The sequence below is a fragment of the Rhinoderma darwinii genome, unplaced genomic scaffold (assembly GCF_050947455.1).
Source record: "Rhinoderma darwinii isolate aRhiDar2 unplaced genomic scaffold, aRhiDar2.hap1 Scaffold_1581, whole genome shotgun sequence".
Taxonomy (NCBI): Eukaryota; Metazoa; Chordata; class Amphibia; order Anura; family Rhinodermatidae; genus Rhinoderma; species Rhinoderma darwinii.
Window position 1 is genome coordinate 5,642 of NW_027461984.1, and position 21,491 is coordinate 27,132.

At 48.1% G+C, this 21,491-nt stretch overlaps 1 protein-coding gene across 1 annotated transcript in view; it reads right to left on the reverse strand.

Annotated features, from left to right (window-relative positions):
• Window positions 1-1,452: 1,452 nt before the first annotated feature.
• LOC142699446 (fucolectin-like) overlaps window positions 1,453-21,491 on the reverse strand; it is a 57,556-nt gene continuing 37,517 nt past the window's right edge. Inside the window, exon 4 of the mRNA XM_075848034.1 lies at window positions 1,453-1,715. Coding sequence (XP_075704149.1) covers window positions 1,553-1,715 — 163 coding nt within the window. The 3' untranslated portion in view covers window positions 1,453-1,552. The remainder of the gene's footprint in view (window positions 1,716-21,491) is intronic.

The window sequence follows — 21,491 nt, forward strand, 5'->3', positions numbered from 1 at the left end:
GCGACTGCGTGATTTTCGCGCAGCTGCCATCATTATGACACTCCGTTTGGATGTTTGTAAACAGAAAAGCACATTTACACGAGCGTGTTATACGTCCGTGCGACGCGCGTGTGATTTTCACGCGTGTCGTACGGACCTATGTTAGTCTGTGGGGCCCTTCAGACTGTCCGTGATTTTTGCACAACGTGAGTCCGTTGCGTAAAACTCACGACAGGTCCTATATTTGTGTGTTGTTCGTTCATCACGCACCCATTGAAGTCAATGGGTGCGTGAAAATCACACGCACCACACGAAAGCACTTCCGTGGGAAGAGCGTGATTCGCGCAACAGCAGTGAAAAGGATGAATGAAAACAGAAAAGCACCGCGTGCTACAAACATCCAAACAGTGTCATAATGATGGCGGCCGCGCAAAAATCACGCATCATACGCTGCTGACACACGGAGATGTTAAAGAGGCTCTGTCACCAGATTATCAAACCCCTATCTCCTATTGCATGTGATCGGCGCTGCAATGTAGAGAACCGTAACATTGTTTTTTTTTTTTAAAACGATCATTTTTGCCCAAGTTATGAGCAATTTTATATTTATGCAAATGAGCTTTTCAATGGACAACTGGGCGTGTTTTCTCGTTTTACCAACTGGGCGTGTATTGTGTTTTTACCAACTGGGCATTGTGAATAGAAGTGTATGACGCTGACAAATCAGCGTCATGCACTTCTCATCGTTCCCACCCAGCTTCTTTCACAGCAGACACAGCGTGACGTCACCCACAGGTCCTTCAACCTTGTCGTCGGACAAAGAAGATAGATCGGCTCCAGGTGTCCGAAAGGGTAATATGCTCATCTCTAGGGAGTTTACTATGCTTACCTGCACAAGGTGATGCTGCTGCAGATTCAACTGTACTCTCTCACGCCTGGAGCCGATGTATCTTCTCTGACCGACGCAAAGGTTTAGGGACCTGTGGGTGACGTCACGCTGTGTCTGCAGTGAAAGAAGCTGGGTGGGAACGATGAGAAGTGTATGATGCTGATTTGTCAGCGTCATTCACTTCTATTTACAACGCCCAGTTGGTAAAACGAGAAAAGTTGTCCATTGAAAAGCTCATTTGCATAAATATAAAATTGCTCATAACTTGGCCAAAAATGATCGTTTTAAAAAAAAAAAATAATAATTTCCTGTTCTCTACATTGCAGCGCCGATCACATGCAATAGGAGATAGGGATTTGATAATCTGGTGACAGAGCCTCTTTAAGTGCCTTTTGCGCACGCAAAACGTCGCGTTTTTGCGTGCGCAAAACGCACACGCTCGTATGAATCCGGCCTTAGGTTTCGTTTCGTCCCTGTTTCCCGTTAATGTGGATCAGGTCGGAAGCGACGGTGCGAGGGTTTCTATTATCATTTGTATTTATCTTTTCTGATTGTATAAAAATAAAAGGAATGAAAGGCGTTGAGATTGTGAGACTTGTTTATTGTGATTGTTCTGCATTGAGGTCATTCATCGGCGATCATTAACCCTTCAGGATTCCCTGATCGCTGCGGACCAGACTCTGATCACACGCACGGCTTCTCAATGCCCTCAGGATAGATCTCCACTTCACACAGATTCAGAATCTCTTCACGACCAGGGATCACGATACTGACGTAGCGACCAACCATTCCGGCACAGCAGAGCCGAGTGACCAGCCCGGGTTCAGTCTCAGTGATGGTGCCGCACCTGAAAACAGAGACAAGCGTTACCCTCAAATATAGACATGGAGAAGATGTCACCGGGGGGTCCGCTGCAAAAGACCCTCATATATTACTCCATTTCTTAGCTTTCTACTTGTCATAGGTCAAATCAGTGGTAGGAGCCACGGAGAGAGGAGCAGAGAACAGCCATATCTTATCCCTGTCAGGGCATGACCAGACGTGGCGGAATTGCTCTGGAATTTCGCTGCGGACAGTCCGCAGAGGAAATCCGCAGCGTACACTTTTCTCCATTGCCTTCCACAGCTTTGTGGTTGGGTTCGTTTACACGTTGCGGACAATTCCGCTGCGGAGCATAGGCCGCTGTGTGGAATTTGGTGTCCGCAGCATACACTGGTTGCTGCGGACGTGTAGCGGACTTGTTGCGGACTCATTGCGGAATTTCTCCATTGACTTCAATGGAGAGTCAAAATTCCGCAATGAAGTCCGCAGATGTCATGTACATGGTTATGTGTGCTGCGGAGCGTATTGGTTTTACTAACATGACATTTCTTCATTCTGGCTGGACCTCTGTATTTCTAGGTCTACAGCCAGACTGAGGAAGTCAATGGGGCTCCCGTAATTACGGGAGTGTTGCTAGGCGACGTCAGTAAATAGTCACTGTCCAGGGTGCTGAAAGAGTTAAGCGATCGGCAGTAACTGTTTCAGCACCCTGGACAGTGACTTCCGATCACAATATACAGCAACCTGTAAAAAAAATAGAAGTTCATACTTACCGAGAACTCCCTGCTTCTGTCTCCAGTCCGGCCTCCCGGGACGACGTTTCAGTCTAAGTGACGGCTGCAGCCAATCACAGGCCAATCACAGGCCAATCACAGGCTGCAGCCAATCACAGGCCAATCACAGGCTGCAGCGGTCACATGGACTGCCGCGTCATCCAGGGAGGTCGGGCTGGATGCCGAAAGAGGGACGCGTCACCAAGACAACGGCCGGTAAGTATGAAATTCTTTTACTTTCACTAGGTAAAGGGCAGCCCCTTCTCTCTATCCTGCACTGATACAGAGAAGGGAAATACTTCACCTCAATACGCAACGGCCAGTCAGCATCAATTTACTGCACATTTTGGGCAGATCCGCAGCAGAATCTGCAACGCAGAAGAACTCCGCCACGTCTGGGCATGCCCTCAATCTACAAACTAATAGGCAAAAAGCAGATAAAACACTAGATATATATTATATACAGCATGTAACACTAGATATATATTATATACAGCATGTAACACTAGATATATATTAAATACAGCATGTAACACTGTAAAGGATCTGCCAGGCACAGCTTCGGGGTTAACACCCATAGATAATCAGTCTGCACCTGCTTCTATGTCTGTGAGACTGACTCCATCTTCCACCACTCAGGGTGGCAGGCTTAGGAGTGGGAGAACCTATCACAGCCTGGCCAGACGGAGCTAGCTCCCACCCTCTGTCTATTTATACCTGCCTTTCCTGTTCCTCCTTTGCTTGTGATTCTTCTCGTTTGGTTTCCTGGCCCTGCTGCAGCTTCTTGTACCATTGTCCTTGCTTCATATTGACCCCGGCTTGCTGACTACTCTCCTGCTCTGCGTTTGGTACCTCGTACACTCCTGGTTTGACTCGGCTTGTTTACTACTCTTCTGCTCTGCGTTTGGCACCTCGTACTCTCCTGGTTTGACTCGGCTTGTTCACTTCTCTTGTTGCTCACGGTTTTGCCGTGGGCAACTGCCCCTTTCTCCCCCTAGCTCTGTGTACCCTTGTCTGTTTGTCTGTCGTCCACTTATTGAGCGTAGGGACCGTCGCCCAGTTGTACCCCGTCGCCTAGGGTGGGTGGTTCCAAGTAGGCAGGGACTGAGTGGTGGGTAGATTAGGGCTCACTTGTCTGTCTCCCCACCCCCGTCATTACATAATCACAAGCCAATACCTAGTCTATCCTGGGCCCTGACACCACTATGGACCCCCTTGAGACCCTGGCTCAGCAAATGCAGGGTCTCTCCCTATAGGTCCAGGCCCTGGCTCAGAGGGTCAACCAGCCTGATGCTACCATGGTAGTCCCCCTCACCTCACCTCTTGAACCCCACCTCAAGTTGCCCGACCGGTTCTCAGGGGACCGGAAGACTTTTCTCTCCATTCGGGAGAGTTGTAGGCTCTATTTTCGTTTAAAGCCCCACTCCTCAGGTTCTGAGAGCCAGCGGGTGGGTATAATTATGTCCCGGCTCCAGGAAGGGCCCCAAGAATGGGCCTTCTCCTTGGCTTCTGACGCCCCTGAACTTTCCTCCGTTGATCTTTTCTTTTCTGCTCTCGGACTCATCTATGACGAGACTGACAGGACTGCCTTTGCCGAGAGTCAGCTGGTGACCTTATGTCAGGGTAAGAGACCTGTTGAGGAGTATTGCTCTGACTTTAGGAAGTGGTGCGTAGCTTCTCGGTGGAATGACCCTGCCTTAAGCTGCCAGTTTAGGTTGGGTCTGTCGAATGCCCTGAAAGATCTGCTAGTTAGTTATCCCTCTTCTGACTCCCTAGACCAGGTTATGGCTTTAGCGGTACGACTTGACTGACGTCTCAGGGAACGACGACTTGAACGTCTTGATGTTTTCTCCTCTGACTCCCCCATGTTGCCTCCCGAGGTTCCGTTGCTTCGTTCCTCCCCGGAAGACTCGGAGGTACCTATGCAACTCGGGGCCTCCGTGTCCCTCCAACAACGTAGAGATTTCCGCAGGAAGAATGGTCTCTGCTTCTACTGTGGGGATGACAAGCATCAAGTGAACAACTGTCCTAAGCGTAAGAATGCAGCCGGAGAACTTCCGCGCCTAAGTGATCATCGGGGAGGTCACTTGGGCGCACAGGTATTTCCCGTAAATATGAAACGTAATAAAATCTTGCTTCCCTTTCAGGTCTCTTTTGGTGGTAGGTCTGCTACCGGCAGTGCCTTCGTGGATTCAGGGTCTTCTGCTAATATCATGTCTGTGGAATTTGCTATGTCTCTAGCTATGCCTTTGATTGATTTGCCTAAACCTGTCCCGGTAGTGGGTATCGACTCCACTCCTCTTGCTAATGGTTATTTTACACAGCATACCCCTGTTTTTGAACTCCTTGTTGGCTCCATGCATTTGGAGCAGTGCTCTGTACTGTTGATGCAGGGATTATCGTCCGATTTGGTTTTAGGCCTTCCCTGGTTGCAGTTGCATAATCCCACGTTTGACTGGAATTCTGGGGACCTTACCAAATGGGGTAATGAATGTTTGACGTCATGTTTTTCTGTTAATTCTATTTCTCCCCCTGAGGAGGTGAACACGCTACCTGAGTTTGTTCAGGACTTCGCTGATGTTTTCTCTAAGGAGGCCTCCGAAGTGTTACCTCCTCATAGAGAATACGATTGCGCTATCGAATTGGTACCAGGAGCTAAGCTTCCTAAGGGTAGGATATTTAATCTCTCTTGTCCCGAACGTGAAGCCATGAGAGAGTATATCCAGGAATGCCTGGCCAAGGGTTACATTCGCCCCTCTACTTCTCCGGTAGGTGCTGGCTTCTTCTTCGTAGGGAAGAAGGATGGTGGTCTTAGGCCATGCATTGACTACCGAAGCTTGAATAAGGTCACTGTAAGGAACCAGTATCCCCTTCCTCTGATTCCTGATCTCTTTAATCAGGTTCAGGGGGCCCAATGGTTCTCTATGTTTGATCTACGGGGGGCGTATAACCTTATCCGCATCAAAGAGGGGGATGAGTGGAAGACTGCATTTAACACGCCCGAAGGTCATTTCGAATACCTCGTCATGCCCTTTGGGTTGTGTAATGCTCCCGCGGTCTTCCAGAATTTCATAACTGAGATTTTAAGAGACTACCTGGGGTTATTTCTTGTAGTGTACCTTGATGACATACTTGTGTTTTCCAAGGACTGGTCCTCCCACATTGAGCATGTCAGGAAGGTCCTCCAGGTCCTTCGAGAAAACAAACTGTTTGCAAAGACCGAAAAATGTGCGTTTGGGGTGCAGGAGATACCATTTTTGGGCCAAATCCTCACTCCTCATGAATTCCGCATGGACCCCGCCAAGGTCCAGGCTGTGGCGGAATGGGTCCAACCTGCCTCCCTGAAGGCGTTACAGTGCTTCCTGGGGTTCGCTAATTATTACAGGAGGTTTATTGCTAACTTCTCGGTCATCGCTAAGCCTCTTACGGATCTCACTCGCAAAGGTGCTGATCTCCTCCACTGGCCTCCTGAGGCTGTCCAGGCTTTTGAGGTCCTTAAGAAGTGCTTTATCTCGGCCCCGGTGCTGGTTCAGCCCAACCAAATGGAGCCATTTATCGTGGAGGTTGACGCGTCCGAGGTGGGAGTGGGGGCTGTCTTGTCCCAGGGTACCAGGTCCCTCACCCATCTCAGTCCCTGTGCCTACTTCTCCAGGAAGTTTTCACCCACTGAGAGTAACTATGATATTGGCAACCGCGAACTCTTAGCCATTAAATGGGCATTTGAAGAGTGGCGCCACTTCCTGGAGGGGGCTAGGCACCAGGTAACGGTCCTTACCGACCACAAGAATCTGGTTTTCCTAGAATCTGCCCAGAGGCTAAACCCGAGACAAGCTCGTTGGGCGTTATTTTTTTACCAGATTCAACTTTGTGGTTACCTATAGGGCTGGGTCTAAAAATGTTAAGGCTGATGCACTGTCACGTAGCTTCATGGCCAGCCCTCCTTCGGAGGAAGATACTGCTTGTATTTTGCCTCCAGGTATAATCATTTCCGCTATTGATTCTGATTTAGTCTCTGAAATTGCGGCTGATCAAGGTTCAACTCCCGGGAGCCTTCCTGAGAACAAGCTGTTTGTACCCCTGCAATTCCGGCTAAGGGTACTTAGGGAAAATCATGACTCTGCACTATCTGGCCATCCAGGCATCCTGGGTACCAAGCACCTCATTGCCAGAAACTATTGGTGGCCTGGGTTGCCTAAAGACGTTAAGGCCTACGTCGCCGCTTGTGAAGTTTGTGCTAGGTCCAAGACTCCCAGGTCCCGACCAGCGGGCTTACTATGTTCTTTGCCCATTCCCCAGAGACCTTGGACCCATATCTCCATTGATTTTATCAGCGATTTGCCTCCATCTCAAGGCAAGTCGGTGGTGTGGGTTGTAGTAGACCGCTTCAGTAAGATGTGCCACTTTGTGCCCCTCAAAAAACTACCCAATGCTAAGACGTTAGCTACCTTGTTTGTCAAACACATCCTGCGTCTCCATGGGGTCCCTGTCAATATTGTTTCTGATAGAGGGGTACAATTTGTTTAATTGTTTTGGAGAGCCTTCTGTAAAAAGTTGGAGATTGATCTGTCCTTCTCCTCTGCCTTCCATCCTGAAACTAATGGCCAAACTGAGAGGACTAATCAGTCTCAAGAACAATATTTAATGTGTTTTATCTCTGACTGTCAATATGATTGGGTCTCATTCATTCCCCTCGCCGAATTTTCCCTTAATAACCGGGTCAGTAACTCGTCAGGGGTCTCCCCCTTTTTCTGTAATTTTGGGTTTAATCCACGGTTCTCCTCCGTTTCACCTGGTAGTTCCAACAATCCCGAGGTAGAGGTCGTTCATCGGGAACTGTGCACAGTCTGGGCCCAGGTTCAGAAGAACCTAGAGGCATCCCAGAGCGTACAAAAAACTCAGGCTGATAGAAAACGTTCTGCTAGACGCTCGATCTTGGTTATTTTCGCTTTCGCGGCTGGCAGTAAAGTTCAGAACCATGAAGTCTGCTTATTGAGCGTAGGGACCGTCGCCCAGTTGTACCCCGTCGCCTAGGGCGGGTCGTTGCAAGTAGGCAGGGACTGAGTGGTGGGTTAGGGTCTGTCTGTCTCCCCACCCCCGTCATTACACTCATACTTATATACAGCACCAGAACAAAGCTCAGTACTTACATACAGAATCAGAACCAAGATTAGCACATATATACAACACCAGAATAAATACAGCTCAATTTAGTGCAACCCCTGCTGAACAATGGTAAGGATATGCTGGGAGATGCTGTTTCACACAAAAAATCATATCACCATCATCACGCTGCAGATAATACAGTGACTACATTACGGATTAGAGGTAGAATAATCATTTACATCTAGTGACTTACCGGTGACGTCTCAGATTCTAGTTCTTTTCTTCTCCCGTCGGTCCAGACATCTATGATGGATTTCTACCGGCCATGACCCATTTCTGCAGTTTTCCGCTCAGATGTCTTCAGCTTTTAAAACATTTCTGCACCTATAAACGAAGTTAAAATTCTCAACACCTCTAAATATAATACAACACCATACACTGCACCTCTAACTATAATAGCGCCATACATTGTATCCCTGATTATAATGTTACCATACACTGTGTCCCACACACGCTCACACACACCGTGCCCCCTGTACATAGTGCCCCCATAGCCCCCTGTAGATAGTGACCTACATAGAAGCCCCTGTAGATAGTGTCCCACATACAACCCTCTGTAGATAGTGCCCACATATGGGCTCCAGAGCTGCAAGGCAATAGGGCTAACCACTGTGCCACCGTGCTACCATACATATATCTTCCCCTATAGACAGTGCTCCAAGTATAGCCCACATCTGTAGATAGTCTCACATATAGCTCCCCCTGTATATAGTGTCCCACATATAGCCCACCCCTGTAGACAGTGCCCTACATATAGCCACCCTGTTGCTAGTGCCCCACAGGTAACCCACCCCTGTATATAGTGTCCCACATATAGAACACCCCTATAGAAAGTGCCATAAAAATATAGCTCCCCTATAGATAGTGCTCTACATATAGCCCAACCCTGTATAGTGTCTTATATATAGCTCCCCCTGTATATAGTGCCCCACATATAGACCCCACTGTAGATAGTGCCCCACATCCCCACATATAGACCCCCCTGTAGATAGTGGCCCACAAATAGACCCCCCTGGATATAGTGGCCCACATATAGACCCCCCCTGTAGATTGTGCCCCACATCCCCACATACAGACCACCCCTGTAGCTGGTGCCCCACATCAAGACCTCCCCTGTATATAGTGGCCCACATATAGTTGACCCCCCCTGTAGATTGAGCCCCCACTATATATAATGCCACTCAGTTTTATGAGAAAAACACGAAAAACGTTAAATACTCACATGACCCCGTTCCCACGCTGCGGCAGGTCTGCTGGAGCTAAACGAGCGTCGTCTAATGACGCTGATTGACTTGCCCCATCAATCAGCACTTTTCAAGCATGGAAGCGTCAAGATGACGTCATCGTGCCGCTATCGTGCCGCTAGCCAATCAGCGTCATTGTAAGGCCGCTGAATGGTCGGGCATTGCCCGGCAATTCAGCGCTAATGCATGTATTTGGCTGTCACTAGCATCGGGGCCCCCTCCGGTGCTAGCGACGCCTACAGGCATGAGAGGGCCTGTGTCGCCCGACTCATACTTGTTGGAGGCTCGGCGATCGCAGGCCCCATGGTAGCGGCGCCACCAGGCATATGGGGGGGGCTTGTCGGCTGGCGGCACGGTCCCCCTCAAGCCGCGGGCCCCGTAGCAGCCGCTACGGCTGCTACCGTGGTAGTTACGCCACTGATCCCGGGAGTAGGACTGGTATGACATTCCCTTATGAAGGCCTTTTAATGGCGTTACCCACATGGTCTCCAGACCAATCTCCTGTTTGTAAGGGGGTCGAACACTGCACATTCCCTGATGTAAAAGAACTGAGTGCACGCTTTTTATTAAGTCTGTTCCATTGTCTATTTGTTTTGCCTTGTATGTATTGCATGTGTATCAGCTGTAACAATTTACTTTGGCCACTAGATGGCTCCATACTGTCAGGAAGAGATAGAAAGCAGGAAGTGACGTGCAGTGTGACCGGAGACTGACTCTGAGGGGCCGCTGAGTGTGAGGGAGGAGCCCAAACAATGACACCATGGAGTAAGCGGAGGAGCTGCAATATACACACGTGGCGGGGGCTGGAGTGAGGGAGGAGGCCAAACACTGACACCATGGAGTAAGCGGGGGAGCTGCAATATACACACGTGGCGAGGGCTGGAGTGAGGGAGGAGGCCAAACACTGACACCATGGAGTAAGCGGGGGAGCTGCAATATACACACGTGGCGAGGGCTGGAGTGAGGGAGGAGGCCAAACACTGACACCATGGAGTAAGCGGGGGAGCTGCAATATACAGACGTGGCGAGGGCTGGAGTGAGGGAGGAGCTCAAACACTAACACCATGGAGTAAGCGGGGGAGCTGCAATATACACACGTGGCGAGGGCTGGAGTGAGGGAGGAGGCCAAACACTGACACCATGGAGTAAGCGGGGGAGCTGCAATATACACACGTGGCGAGGGCTGGAGTGAGGGAGGAGCTCAAACACTAACACCATGGAGTAAGCGGGGGAGCTGCAATATACACACGTGGCGAGGGCTGGAGTGAGGGAGGAGGCCAAACACTGACACCATGGAGTAAGCGGGGGAGCTGCAATATACACACGTGGCGAGGGCTGGAGTGAGGGAGGAGCCCAAACACTGATACCATGGAGTAAGCGGGGGAGCTGCAATATACACACGTGGCGAGGGCTGGAGTGAGGGAGGAGCCCAAACACTGACACCATGGAGTAAGCGGGGGAGCTGCAATATACACACGTGGCGAGGGCTGGAGTGAGGGAGGAGCCCAAACACTGACACCATGGAGTAAGCGGGGGAGCTGCAATATACACACGTGGCGAGGGCTGGAGTGAGGGAGGAGCCCAAACACTGACACCATGGAGTAAGCGGGGGAGCTGCAATATACACACGTGGCGAGGGCTGGAGTGAGGGAGGAGGCCAAACACTGACACCATGGAGTAAGCGGGGGAGCTGCAATATACACACGTGGCGAGGGCTGGAGTGAGGGAGGAGCCCAAACACTGACACCATGGAGTAAGCGGGGGAGCTGCAATATACACACGTGGCGAGGGCTGGAGTGAGGGAGGAGCCCAAACACTGACACCATGGAGTAAGCGGGGGAGCTGCAATATACACACGTGGCGAGGGCTGGAGTGAGGGAGGAGGCCAAACACTGACACCATGGAGTAAGTGGGGGAGCTGCAATATACAGACGTGGCGAGGGTTGGAGTGAGGGAGGAGGCCAAACACTGACACCATGGAGTAAGCGGGGGAGCTGCAATATACACACGTGGTGAGGGCTGGAGTGAGGGAAAAGCCCAAACACGGACACCATGGAGTAAGCGGAGGAGCTGCAATATACAGACGTGGCGAGGGCTGGAGTGAGGGAAAAGCCCAAACACGGACATCATGGAGTAAGCGAGTGAGCTGCAATATACAGACGGGGCGAGGGCTGGAGTGAGGGAGGAGCCCAAACAGTGACACCATGGAGTAAGCGGAGGAGCTGCAATATACAGACGTGGCGAGGGCTGGAGTGAGGGAGGAGGCCAAACACTGACACCATGGAGTAAGCGGGGGAGCTGCAATATACACACATGGCGAGGGCTGGATTGAGGGAGGAGGCCAAACACTGGCACCATGGAATAAGCAGGGGAGCTGCAATATTCACACGTGGTGAGTGCTGGAGTGAGGGAGGAGGCCAAACACTGACACCATGGAGTAAGCGAGTGAGCTGCAATATACACAAGTGGCGAGGGCTGCAGTGAGGGAAAAGCCCAAACACTGACACCGTGGAGTAAACGGGGGAGCTTCAATGTGAGGGACCTGAAAACCCTGAGTACTGAGCGGTGCTGTACCACTAGGCCCAAGTAATGACATGGAGATTCAAGACAGTTTATGGAATGATGAGCAGTAAAGACTTGTCCTCCCCTTTTGATAGCCAAGGACTGTTCTCCTGAGGACACGAGTAAAGTAAGTGACCACAATAGATGGCCACAGGGATCACAGATAAGGGTGTGTGTGCAGTGCTTAGTTATGCCAGGTGGGGCGGGAGCCACCAAGGACTGTAAACACCTGGATTGCTAAGCGCGGCATAAGCCACAGAGTACTGCTCGAACTGAATGCCAGGCGGACGGGAGCCGCGGAATAGATATAAGTGCTGGATTGCCAGGCGGGGCAGGAGCCGCGGAATAGATATAAGTGCTGGATTGCCAGGCGGGGCAGGAGCCGCGGAATAGATATAAGTGCTGGATTGCCAGGCGGGGCGGGAGCCGCGGAATAGATGTAAGTGCTAGATTGTCATGTGGGGCGGGAGCCGTCAGGGGCTGGTAGTGACCAGGTTGTCAGCCACTGTAGATCGTTGCATTTATTAAGAGACTGGGTTATTGCATTTGTGACGTTCAGGAATTCTGCCTCTCAGAGAGTTCATCCCCAGTAAAGTTTGAACATTGAATCAGCTGTGTCTGCGACATTCTTGTACCTGTATAAAGGGGGCTGCAATTTCTCCTGGTGTGGACTATTGAGTTGCAAACCAGACTTGATAAGTTAGCCCCGTGCGGCTGTGGTCTCCCCCCCCCCATGCACCCGCTAACAAGCTATTATTGTATCCAAGACAAAAGAGAGACTCATCATGAAGAGGACAGACCTCCATTCCAGCCTCCATTGCCGTTTTGCTGTGCACCATGACGGCCTTTTAGAGCGGCGGCGTGTGGGCAATGGAACATCTATAGCTGGACGTCTGGCTCGTAGCCCAATGTCGTGCAAATTCCTTCTGATGGTTTGTGTGGACACTGGTTGCCGCCCTAGGCGTGGGATGTGACGCCCAGTTTCACTTGCAGTACAGGATAGATCACTACGCGCCATTCTTCCAATCAGACGATCCATCCGTGCAGGGGTTCACCTCCGCGCTCCACTTGCTGTCATTCCCATTTGTTGTTGTTCTCCGAACCTCTGGGACACACAACATTAAACAGTGCTGACATCTCGGCCTCGGCGCGCAGCGATCTGCCGGAGTGATAAACCACGGTCTCTCAGGTCAAGAATTCTGTCCCTCTCAGTTTGCGACAAGTAGCGATAACTGACACATTGACGAAGAGGCAAGCCCAGGGAGGACAGAAACTTCCCGTGGAGCAGAAGGGCATCCCACACCCTTAATCTGGTTTTTGTTTCATGTGGCTAAAAAAACTTTGGCATTTGGGAGGAGCATTAAAGCCAGATTGATAGCAGAGATTGGAGTGAGGTGCTTAAAAGGGAATGTGTCGCTAGAATTTAATTTTAGTTTTTTTTCAGTTAAACAGTTAGTATATAAGTGATTACACATTGTTTTAATTTTTTCACAAGTCAGGAAATATAAATCAGAATCTAATTTATAACATTTCCATGTGCTGGCCACTAGAGGGAGCAGTTCCCAAAATTGCAGCATGGTCACTGTGGTAACGCAACCTCATTGCTTTATGCTGCAAATTTGGGGTGGACACACTCTCCTCTAGTGTCCTCACACAATCCCCGCTCCCTTATTCTAGCTAGTGCCAGGAGAAGGAAGGGTTTGAATGTCTTCAAACCTAATACACTGTGTGCCGCCATTTTCTGAGCGACTGCACAGTGTAGGAGGATTAGATACAGTGCTCATCAGACAGTATAACATGAACATACACGAACATACACAAACATAATACACACATCACATACACGAACATAAATTACCTGCTCCTGCCGCCGCCGCCTCCGCTGGTCTACGCTCCTCTTCCTTGCGCCTTCGCTTCGTTAAACATATGGCCGGAAGCCGCAGCCGGAAGTCATCTTACTGTCCGGCAGCGGCTTCCGGTCCACATGAAAATGGCGCCGGATTTCGCTCTATGAACGAGCTTTGTTTTGGTCTGTTTGGTTTGTTTTGGTCTGTGTGGGAGCGGCGCATGCGCCGTTCCCACACAGACGGCGCACGCAACGGAGAATGTGTCGCTAATCGACACATACAGAGATGAAAACAAAATGGCAGCCCCCATAGAGAAGTAGAAGAATACATTAAAAAGTACAACACAAGAACACAAATAACATTTTTGTAAATATTATATTAAAAGCAATATCATTAAAAAAAAAATCATGACACCTTCCCTTTAACCCCTTCCCGACATTTGACGTACATGTACGTCATGGAAAGCATTGACTTCCCGCAAAATGCCGTACATGTACGTCAAATGTTTGGCACCGGCTCAGAAACTGAGTCGGTGCCATCATCACCGGATCTCAGCTGTATCTTACAGCTGACATCCGACTGTAACGGCGGGGACCGAAATTAGCTTCGATCCCCGCCATTAACCCCTTAAGTGCAGCGCTCAAACGCGATCGCTGCACTTAAGGTGTTTGCAGCTCATCGGAGCCCCAGCAATTAAATTGCCGGGGTTCCGGTGGCTGCAATGGCAACCGGAGGCCTAATACTGGCCTCCCGGTCTGCCTAGCACCGAAGCCGGTCAAGATCCGCCCGGCGGCGGAGCCTGATCGGCTTCCGTAGCTGCCGGCAAGATGGCGCCGGGTCAGGAGCTGATCCGGCGTCATCAGCGGTGGATGTCAGCTGTACTGTACAGCTGACATCCACCTGTAACGGCAGGAACCGGAGCTAGCTCCGATCCCTGCCATTAACCCCTTCGATGCAGCAATCGAAAGCGATTGCTGCATCGTAGCGGTTACTAGCAGATCGCCAGCCCTGACAGGCAATCGGGACTGGCGACTGCTGTTATGGCAACAGGAGACACAATGGTCTCCTGCTCTGCCATTACGGAAGCCTATTAGGCCCCGCCGGGAGGCGAAGCCTAATCGGCTTGCTGTCAGTGAATGACTGACAGATCTAATACATTGCACTACGTAGGTAGTGCAATGTATTAGAAAAAAAAATATCTGACCGTTTACAAAAGTGTAAAAAAAGTATAAAAAAGTGTAAAAAAGTGTAAAAAAAAGTGCAAAAAATAAAAGTTTGAAAACAATAAAAGTTTCAAGTAATCAAATAAAACACAATCCCCCTTTTACTCTTATCAAGTCCTTTATTATTTAAAAATAATAATAAACCATATGTATTTGGTATCGCCACGACCGTAACGACCTGAGGTATCAAAATATTGTATTATTTATTGCACGCGGTGAACAGCGTAAAAAAAACGTAAAAAACGTTACCAGAGTTTCTGTTTTTTAGTCACTTTGCCCTACAAATATTAGAATAAAAAGTGATCAAAAAGTCGCACGTATCCAAAAATGGTACCTATAAAAACTATAGCTCGACCCGCAAAAAACAAGCCCTCATACAGCTCCGTCGACAAAAAAATTTAAAAGTTATGGTTCTCACAACTTTGCGACAGAAAAAAAATACATTCTTTTTACAAAAGTAATTTTATTGTGAAAAAAGTTGTAAAACATAAAAAAGTGCTATAAATTAGGTATCGCCGGAATCGGACTGACCCGCGGAATAAAGGTAACATGTAGTTTATAACGCATGGTGAACGCTGTATAAAAAACCCGAAAAAAGCTGTGCCAGAATTGCATTTTTTTGTTTACCTGGCATCCCAAAAAATAGGATAAAAGGTGATCAAAAAGTCGCATGTACCCCAAAATGGTACCAATAATAACTACAGCTCGTCCCGCAACAAACCAGACCTCATACCGCTACGTCTATGAAAAATAAAATCAGTTATGGCTCCAATAAGTCAGGAAATAAAAAAATATGCAGTTGTGCCCGAGGGGAACATTTCTTCTGTTTGAAGAGGCGATTTATCAAGGACCTAAAATTAGGGAACCAGGAAAGGGAGGGCCCAAACATATCCGCTGGAAGCGACGGTGCCCGTATTATACCAGGACAACACTTCCCAGCAAAATTCCTCAAACTACAAAGGTGCGGAGTGTGGACCAAAAGGGGGATAAGAAATGACACCATTTATCAGTGCGACACCGGCCTGTGCGGAAAGGATTGCTTCACAGCTTAACACACATCTATGGATTATTTTATTTTTTTATACCACCTGACTATGCCCCTTATATACTCCGCCCCGCTTACATGTACCCCCACATTATAAAACACCAGCAATACTCAAACAAATTTAGTACCAAGCAAAATCCGCTCTCCAAAAGCCAAATGGTGCTCCCTCGGCTCTGAACCCTACAGCGTGCCCAAACAGCAGTTTCCTTCAACATATATGGCATCGTCATACCCGGGAGAACCCTTTTAGCAATTTTGGGGTGTGTGTCTCCAGTGGCATAAGCTTGGCATGACATATTTGCCACTGAATGGCATATCTAGGGAAAAACATAAATTTTTAATTTGCACCATCCGCAGCGCATTCATTTATGGAAAAGACCAGTGGGGTGAAAATGCTCACTACACCCCTTAATAAATGCCTTGAGGGGTGCAGTTTCCATAGTGGGGGTCACTTCTCAGGGGTTTCTTTTTATTATTTCACATCTGAGCCTCTGCAGTTGTGAACCAATACTTAGTAAATCGCCAAATTAGGTCTCCACTCCGCATGGTACTCTTCACTCCTGAGCCCTGTCATATGTCCAGGCAAAAGATTAGGGCCACATGTAGGGTGTTTCTAAAACCGGGAAACACCGCATAATAATTAGAGGGCTGTCTTGTTATGGTGGCACAAGCCGGGCACCACATATTGGCATATCTATGGAAAAAAATCCCATTTTCACTCTGCAACATCGAGTGAACACTAATTTCTACAAAACACCTGCAGGGTTAAAATGCTTACTACACCCCTTGGTAAATGCATTGAGGGGTGTAGTTTCCAAAATGGGGTCACTTCTGGGGGGTTTCCACTGTTTTGGGCCCACAGGCGCCCAGAAACCAATCCAGCAACATCTGCACTCCAAATGGCGGTCCTTGCCATCTGAGCCCTGCGGTTTGCCCAAACAGCTGTTTATGACCACATATGGGGTATTGCCGTACTCGGGAGAAAGTGCTTTACAAATTTTGGGTTCTTTTTTTCCTTTATTTGTTGAGAAAATGAAAAAATTTGCGCTAAAGCTACGTCTTATTGAAGAAAAAGGACTGTTTTTATTTTCACTGCCTAATTCTAATAAATTCTATGAAACGTCTGTGGGGTCAAAATGCTCACTACACCCCTAGATGAATTCCTCAAGAGGTGTAGATTCCTAAATGGAGTCCCTTTTTGGGCGTTTTCATTGTTTTGTCCCCTCAGGGGCTTTGCAAATGTGACATGGCCTCCGCAAATCATTCCTGCTAAATGTGATCTCAAAAAGCCAAATAGTGCTGTTTCCCTTCTAAGCCCTGCCGTGTGTCCAAACAGCCGTTTATTACTACATGTGGGGTATTGTTTTACTCGGGAGAAATTGCTTTACAAATTTTGTGGTGCTTTTTCTCCTTCAGTCCTTGTGGAAATGAGAAAAAATTAGCTAAACCTAGATTTTTTTTGAAAAAATGTAGATTATTATTTTCAGGGCCTACTTCCAATATTTTCTGCAAAAAAACTGTGGGGTCAAATCGCTCACTATACCCCTAGATAATTTCCTCAATGGGTGTAGTCTCCAAAATGGGGTCACTTGTGGGGGGTTTCCACTGTTTTGTCCCCTCAGGGGCTTCGTAAATGTGACATGGCCTCCGCAAACCATTCCTGCTAAATGTGGACTCCAAAAGCCAAATGGCGCTCTTTCCCTTCTAAGCCCCGCCGTGTGTCCAAACAGCCGTTTATTACCACATGTGGGGTATTGTTTTACTCGGGAGAAATTGCTTTACAAATTTTGTGGTGCTTTTTCTCCTTCAGTCCTTGTGGAAATGAGAATAAATTAGCTAAACCTACATTTTCTTTGAAAAAATTTAGATTATCATTTTCACAGCCTACTTCCAATAATTTATGCAAAAAACCTGTGGGGTCAAAACGCTCACTATACCCCTAGATAATTTCCTCAATGGGTGTAGTTTCCGAAATGGGGTCACTTGTGGGGGGTTTCCACTGTTTTGTCCCTTCAGGGGCTTTGTAAATGTGACATGGCCTCCGAAAACCATTCCTGCTAAATGTGAACTCCAAAAGCCAAATAGTGCTCTTTCCCTTCTAAGCCCTGGCGTGTGTCCAAATATCCATTTATTACCACATGTGGGGTATTGTTTTACCCGGGAGAAATTGCTTTACAAATTTTGCAATGCTTTTTCTCCTTTAGTCCTTGTGGAAATGAGAAAAAAAATCGCTAAACCTACATTTTCTTTGAAGAAATGTTGATTTTAATTTTCACGGCCTACTTCCAATAATTTCTGTAAAAAACCTGTGCGGTCAAAATGCTCACTACACCCCTAGATAATTTCCTTGAGGTGTGTAGTTTCCCAGATGGGGTCACTTTTGGGGGATTTTCACTGTTTTGGCACTGCAAGAGCCCTTCAAACCTGACATGGGGCCTAAAATTTATTCTAACAAAAATAAGGCCCCAAAATCCTCTAGGTGCTCCTTTGCTTCAGAGGCCGGGGCTTCAGTCCAGTAGCACGCTACGGCCACATGTGGGATATTTCCTAAAACTGCAGAAACTGGGCAACAAATATTGAGTTGTGTTTCTCTGGTAAAACCTTCTGTGTTATAAAAAAAATTGTATTAAAAATTTATTTCTGCAAAAAAATATGAAATTTGTAAATTTCACCTCTACTTTGCTTTAATTCCTGTGAAATGTGTAAAGGGTTAAGACATTTTCTAAATGCTGTTTTGAATACTTTGAGGGGTGAAGTTTTTAAAATGGGGTGACTTTTTGGGGGTTTCTAATATATAAGGCCCTCAAAGCCACTTCACAACTGAACTGGCCCCTGTAAAAATAGCCTTTTGAAATTTTCTTGAAAATGTGAGAAATTGCTGCTAAAGTTCTAAGCCTTGTGATGTCATAGAAAAATAAAAGGATGTTCAAAAAACGATGCCAATCTAAAGTAGACGTATGGGGGATGTTAATTAGCAACAATTTTGTGTGGTATAACTGCCTGTCTTACAAGCAAATACATTTAAATTGAGAAAAATGCTAATTTTTGCAATTTTTCACTATATTTTCGTGTTTTTCACAATTAAATACTGAATGTATCGACCAAATTTTACCACTATCTTAAAGTCCAATGTGTCACGAGAAAACAATCTCAGAATCGCCCGGATAGGTGAAAGCATTTCAACGTTATTACCACATAAAGTGAAACATGTCAGATTTGAAAAATGAGGCTCTGTCAGGAAGGTCAAAAGTGGCTAAAGAGGGAAGGGGTTAAAATGTGATAATTTGCAGATCTTAGCGACACCAGAAACGTCCTAAATTTGGATAACCTTACGGTGCCCTTCTTGGTGTTGCAATTTCAATGTTGATGAGTGTAATTAAACTGATAGTGTGGCCTAAACTTTCCATACAGAGCGCTGTTAATCCCCCCTGACTATTGTAGTTTGAATAAGGAGAACAATGGAGCGGGGTGAAACTGTAGCGGACTGCGGCGTGACTGGGGAGAAGTAACAGAATCATGAATGGGGATTAGTGGAGGCCTGCAATATTTAATTTTGGCCACTAGATGGGGGTATGGGTATGGCTTTGGATGGGTTATATAGAGGAGGTGGGAAGAGGTACCCTCCTCAGTTGGTAACAGTGTAGAGAAGTTCCCGCCCAGTATAAGGGGTTATTCTTGTCATAGCAGTTGGGCAGCAGCGAGGAGAAGGGGTCCTTGGAGGCATACATTTTATGGTCAGGTGCACGAAAATGGGCCGTGCATCTGAAGGTATGATAGAACGAATAGAGTCCTGGGGGGAAGGAGTCCTGTGTGTGTCTGTGTGTAGCAGTGCTGTGTGTGTGTCTGTGTGTAGTAGAGCTGAGTGTGTCTGTGCGTAGCAGTGCTGTGTGTGTCTGTGTGTAGCAGTGCTGTGTGTGTCTGTGGCATAGCAGAGTGTGTGTCTGCATGTAGTAGAGCTGAGTGTGTGTGTGTAGTAATGCTGTGTGTGTCTGTGTGTAGTAGTGCTGTGTGTGTCTGTGTGTAGCAGTGCTGTGTGCGTGTGTAGCAGTGCTGTGTGTAGCAGAGTTGAGTGTGTGTGTTTCGCAGTACTGTGTTTGTCTGTGTGTAGCAGTGCTGTGTGTGTCTGTGTAGCAGAGCAGAGTGTGTGTGTCTGCATGTAGCAGAGCTGAGTGTGTGTCTGCGTGTAGCAGAGCTGAGAGTGTCTGCATGTAGCAGAGCTGAGTGTGTCTGCGTGTAGCAGTGCTGTGTGTGTCTGCGTGTAGCAGTGCTGAGTGTGTCTGCGTGTAGCAGAGCTGAGTGTGTCTGCGTTTAGCAGAGCTAAGTGTGTCTGCGTTTAGCAGAGCTGAGTGTGTGTGCGTGTAGCAGATCTGAGTGTGTGTGCGTGTAGCAGAGCTGAGTGTGTCTGCGTGTAGCAGAGCTGAGTGTGTCTGCGCATAGCAAAGCTGAGTGTGTCTGCACGTAGCAGAGCTGAGTGAGTCTGCGCGTAGCAGAGCTGAGTGTGTTTGTGCGTAGCAGAGCTGAGTGTGTCTGTATGTGTAGCAGTGCTGTGTGTGTCTGTGTGGCATAGCCGAGTGTGTGTCTGCATATAGCAAAGCTGAGTGTGTGTATAGTAGTGCTGTCTGTGTCTGCATGTAGCAGAGCTGAGTGTGCGTGTAGAAGTGCTGTGTGTGTCTGTGTAGCAGAGCTGAGTGTGTGTGTGTCTGCATGTAGCAGAGCTGAATGTGTGTGTGTAGTAGTGCTATGTGTGTCTATGTAGCAGAGCAGAGTGTGTGTGTCTGTGTCGCAGAGCAGAGTGTGTGTGTCTGTGTAGCAGAGCAGAGTGTGTGTGTCTGTGTAGCAGAGCAGAGTGTGTGTGTCTATGTAGCAGAGCAGAGTGTGTGTGTCTGTGTAGCAGAGCAGAGTGTGTGTGTCTGTGTAGCAGAGTGTGTGTGTGTGTCTGAGTGTAGCAGAGCATAGTGTGTGTGTCTGTGTGTAGCAGAGCAGAGTGTGTGTGTCTGTGTGTAGCAGAGCAGAGTGTGTGTCTGTGTGTATCAGAGCAGAGTGTGTGTGTGTCTGTGTAGCAGAGCAGTGTGTGTGTGTGTCTGTGTAGCAGAGCAGAGTGTTTGTGTCTGTGTAGCAGAGCAGTGTGTGTGTCTGTGCAGCAGAGCAGAGTGTGTGTGTCTGTGTAGCAGAGCAGAGTGTGTGCCTCTGTGTGTAACAGAGCTGAGTGCTTCTGTGTAGCAGAGCTAAGTGTGTGTGTGTCTGTGTAGCAGAGGTGAGTGTGTGTGTCTGTGTAGAAGAGCTGAGTGTGTGTGTCTGTGTAGCAGAGCTGAGTGTGTGTGTCTGTGTAGCAGAGCAGAGTGTGTCTGTGTAGCAGAGCAGCGTGTGTATCTGTGTAGCAGAGCAGAGTGTGTATCTGTGTAGCAGAGCAGAGTGTGTGTCTGTGTAGCAGAGCAGAGTGTGTGTCTGTGTAGCAGAGCAGAGTGTGTGTCTGTGTAGCAGATCAGTGTGTGTCTGTGTAGTAGAGCAGAGTATGTGTGTCTGTGTAGCAGAGCAGAGTGTGTGTGTGTGTGTGTGTGTGTGTGTGTGTGTGTAGCAGAGCAGAGTGTGTCTGTGTGTAGGAGAGCTGAGTCTGCCTGTGTGTAGCAGTGCTGTGTGCGTCTGTGTGTTTCGCATTGTTTAGTGTGTGTGTCTGTGTGTAGCAGAGCGGAGTCTGTCTGTGTGTTCCAGACCGGAGTCTGTCTGTGTGTTCCAGAGCGGAGTCTGTCTGTGTGTAGCAGTGCGGACTCTGTGTCTGTGTGTAGTAGAGCTGAGGTTGTCTCTGTGTGTAGTAGTGCTGTGTGTCTGTGTAGCAAAGCTGAGTGTGTGGGGAAAGGAATTGACTCAACATTTCTTTATTTACACAACGCGTTTTTTAAAAATGTGTGTGTAAAAAAGTGCGTTGTATGTACTATGAGCGTACTTT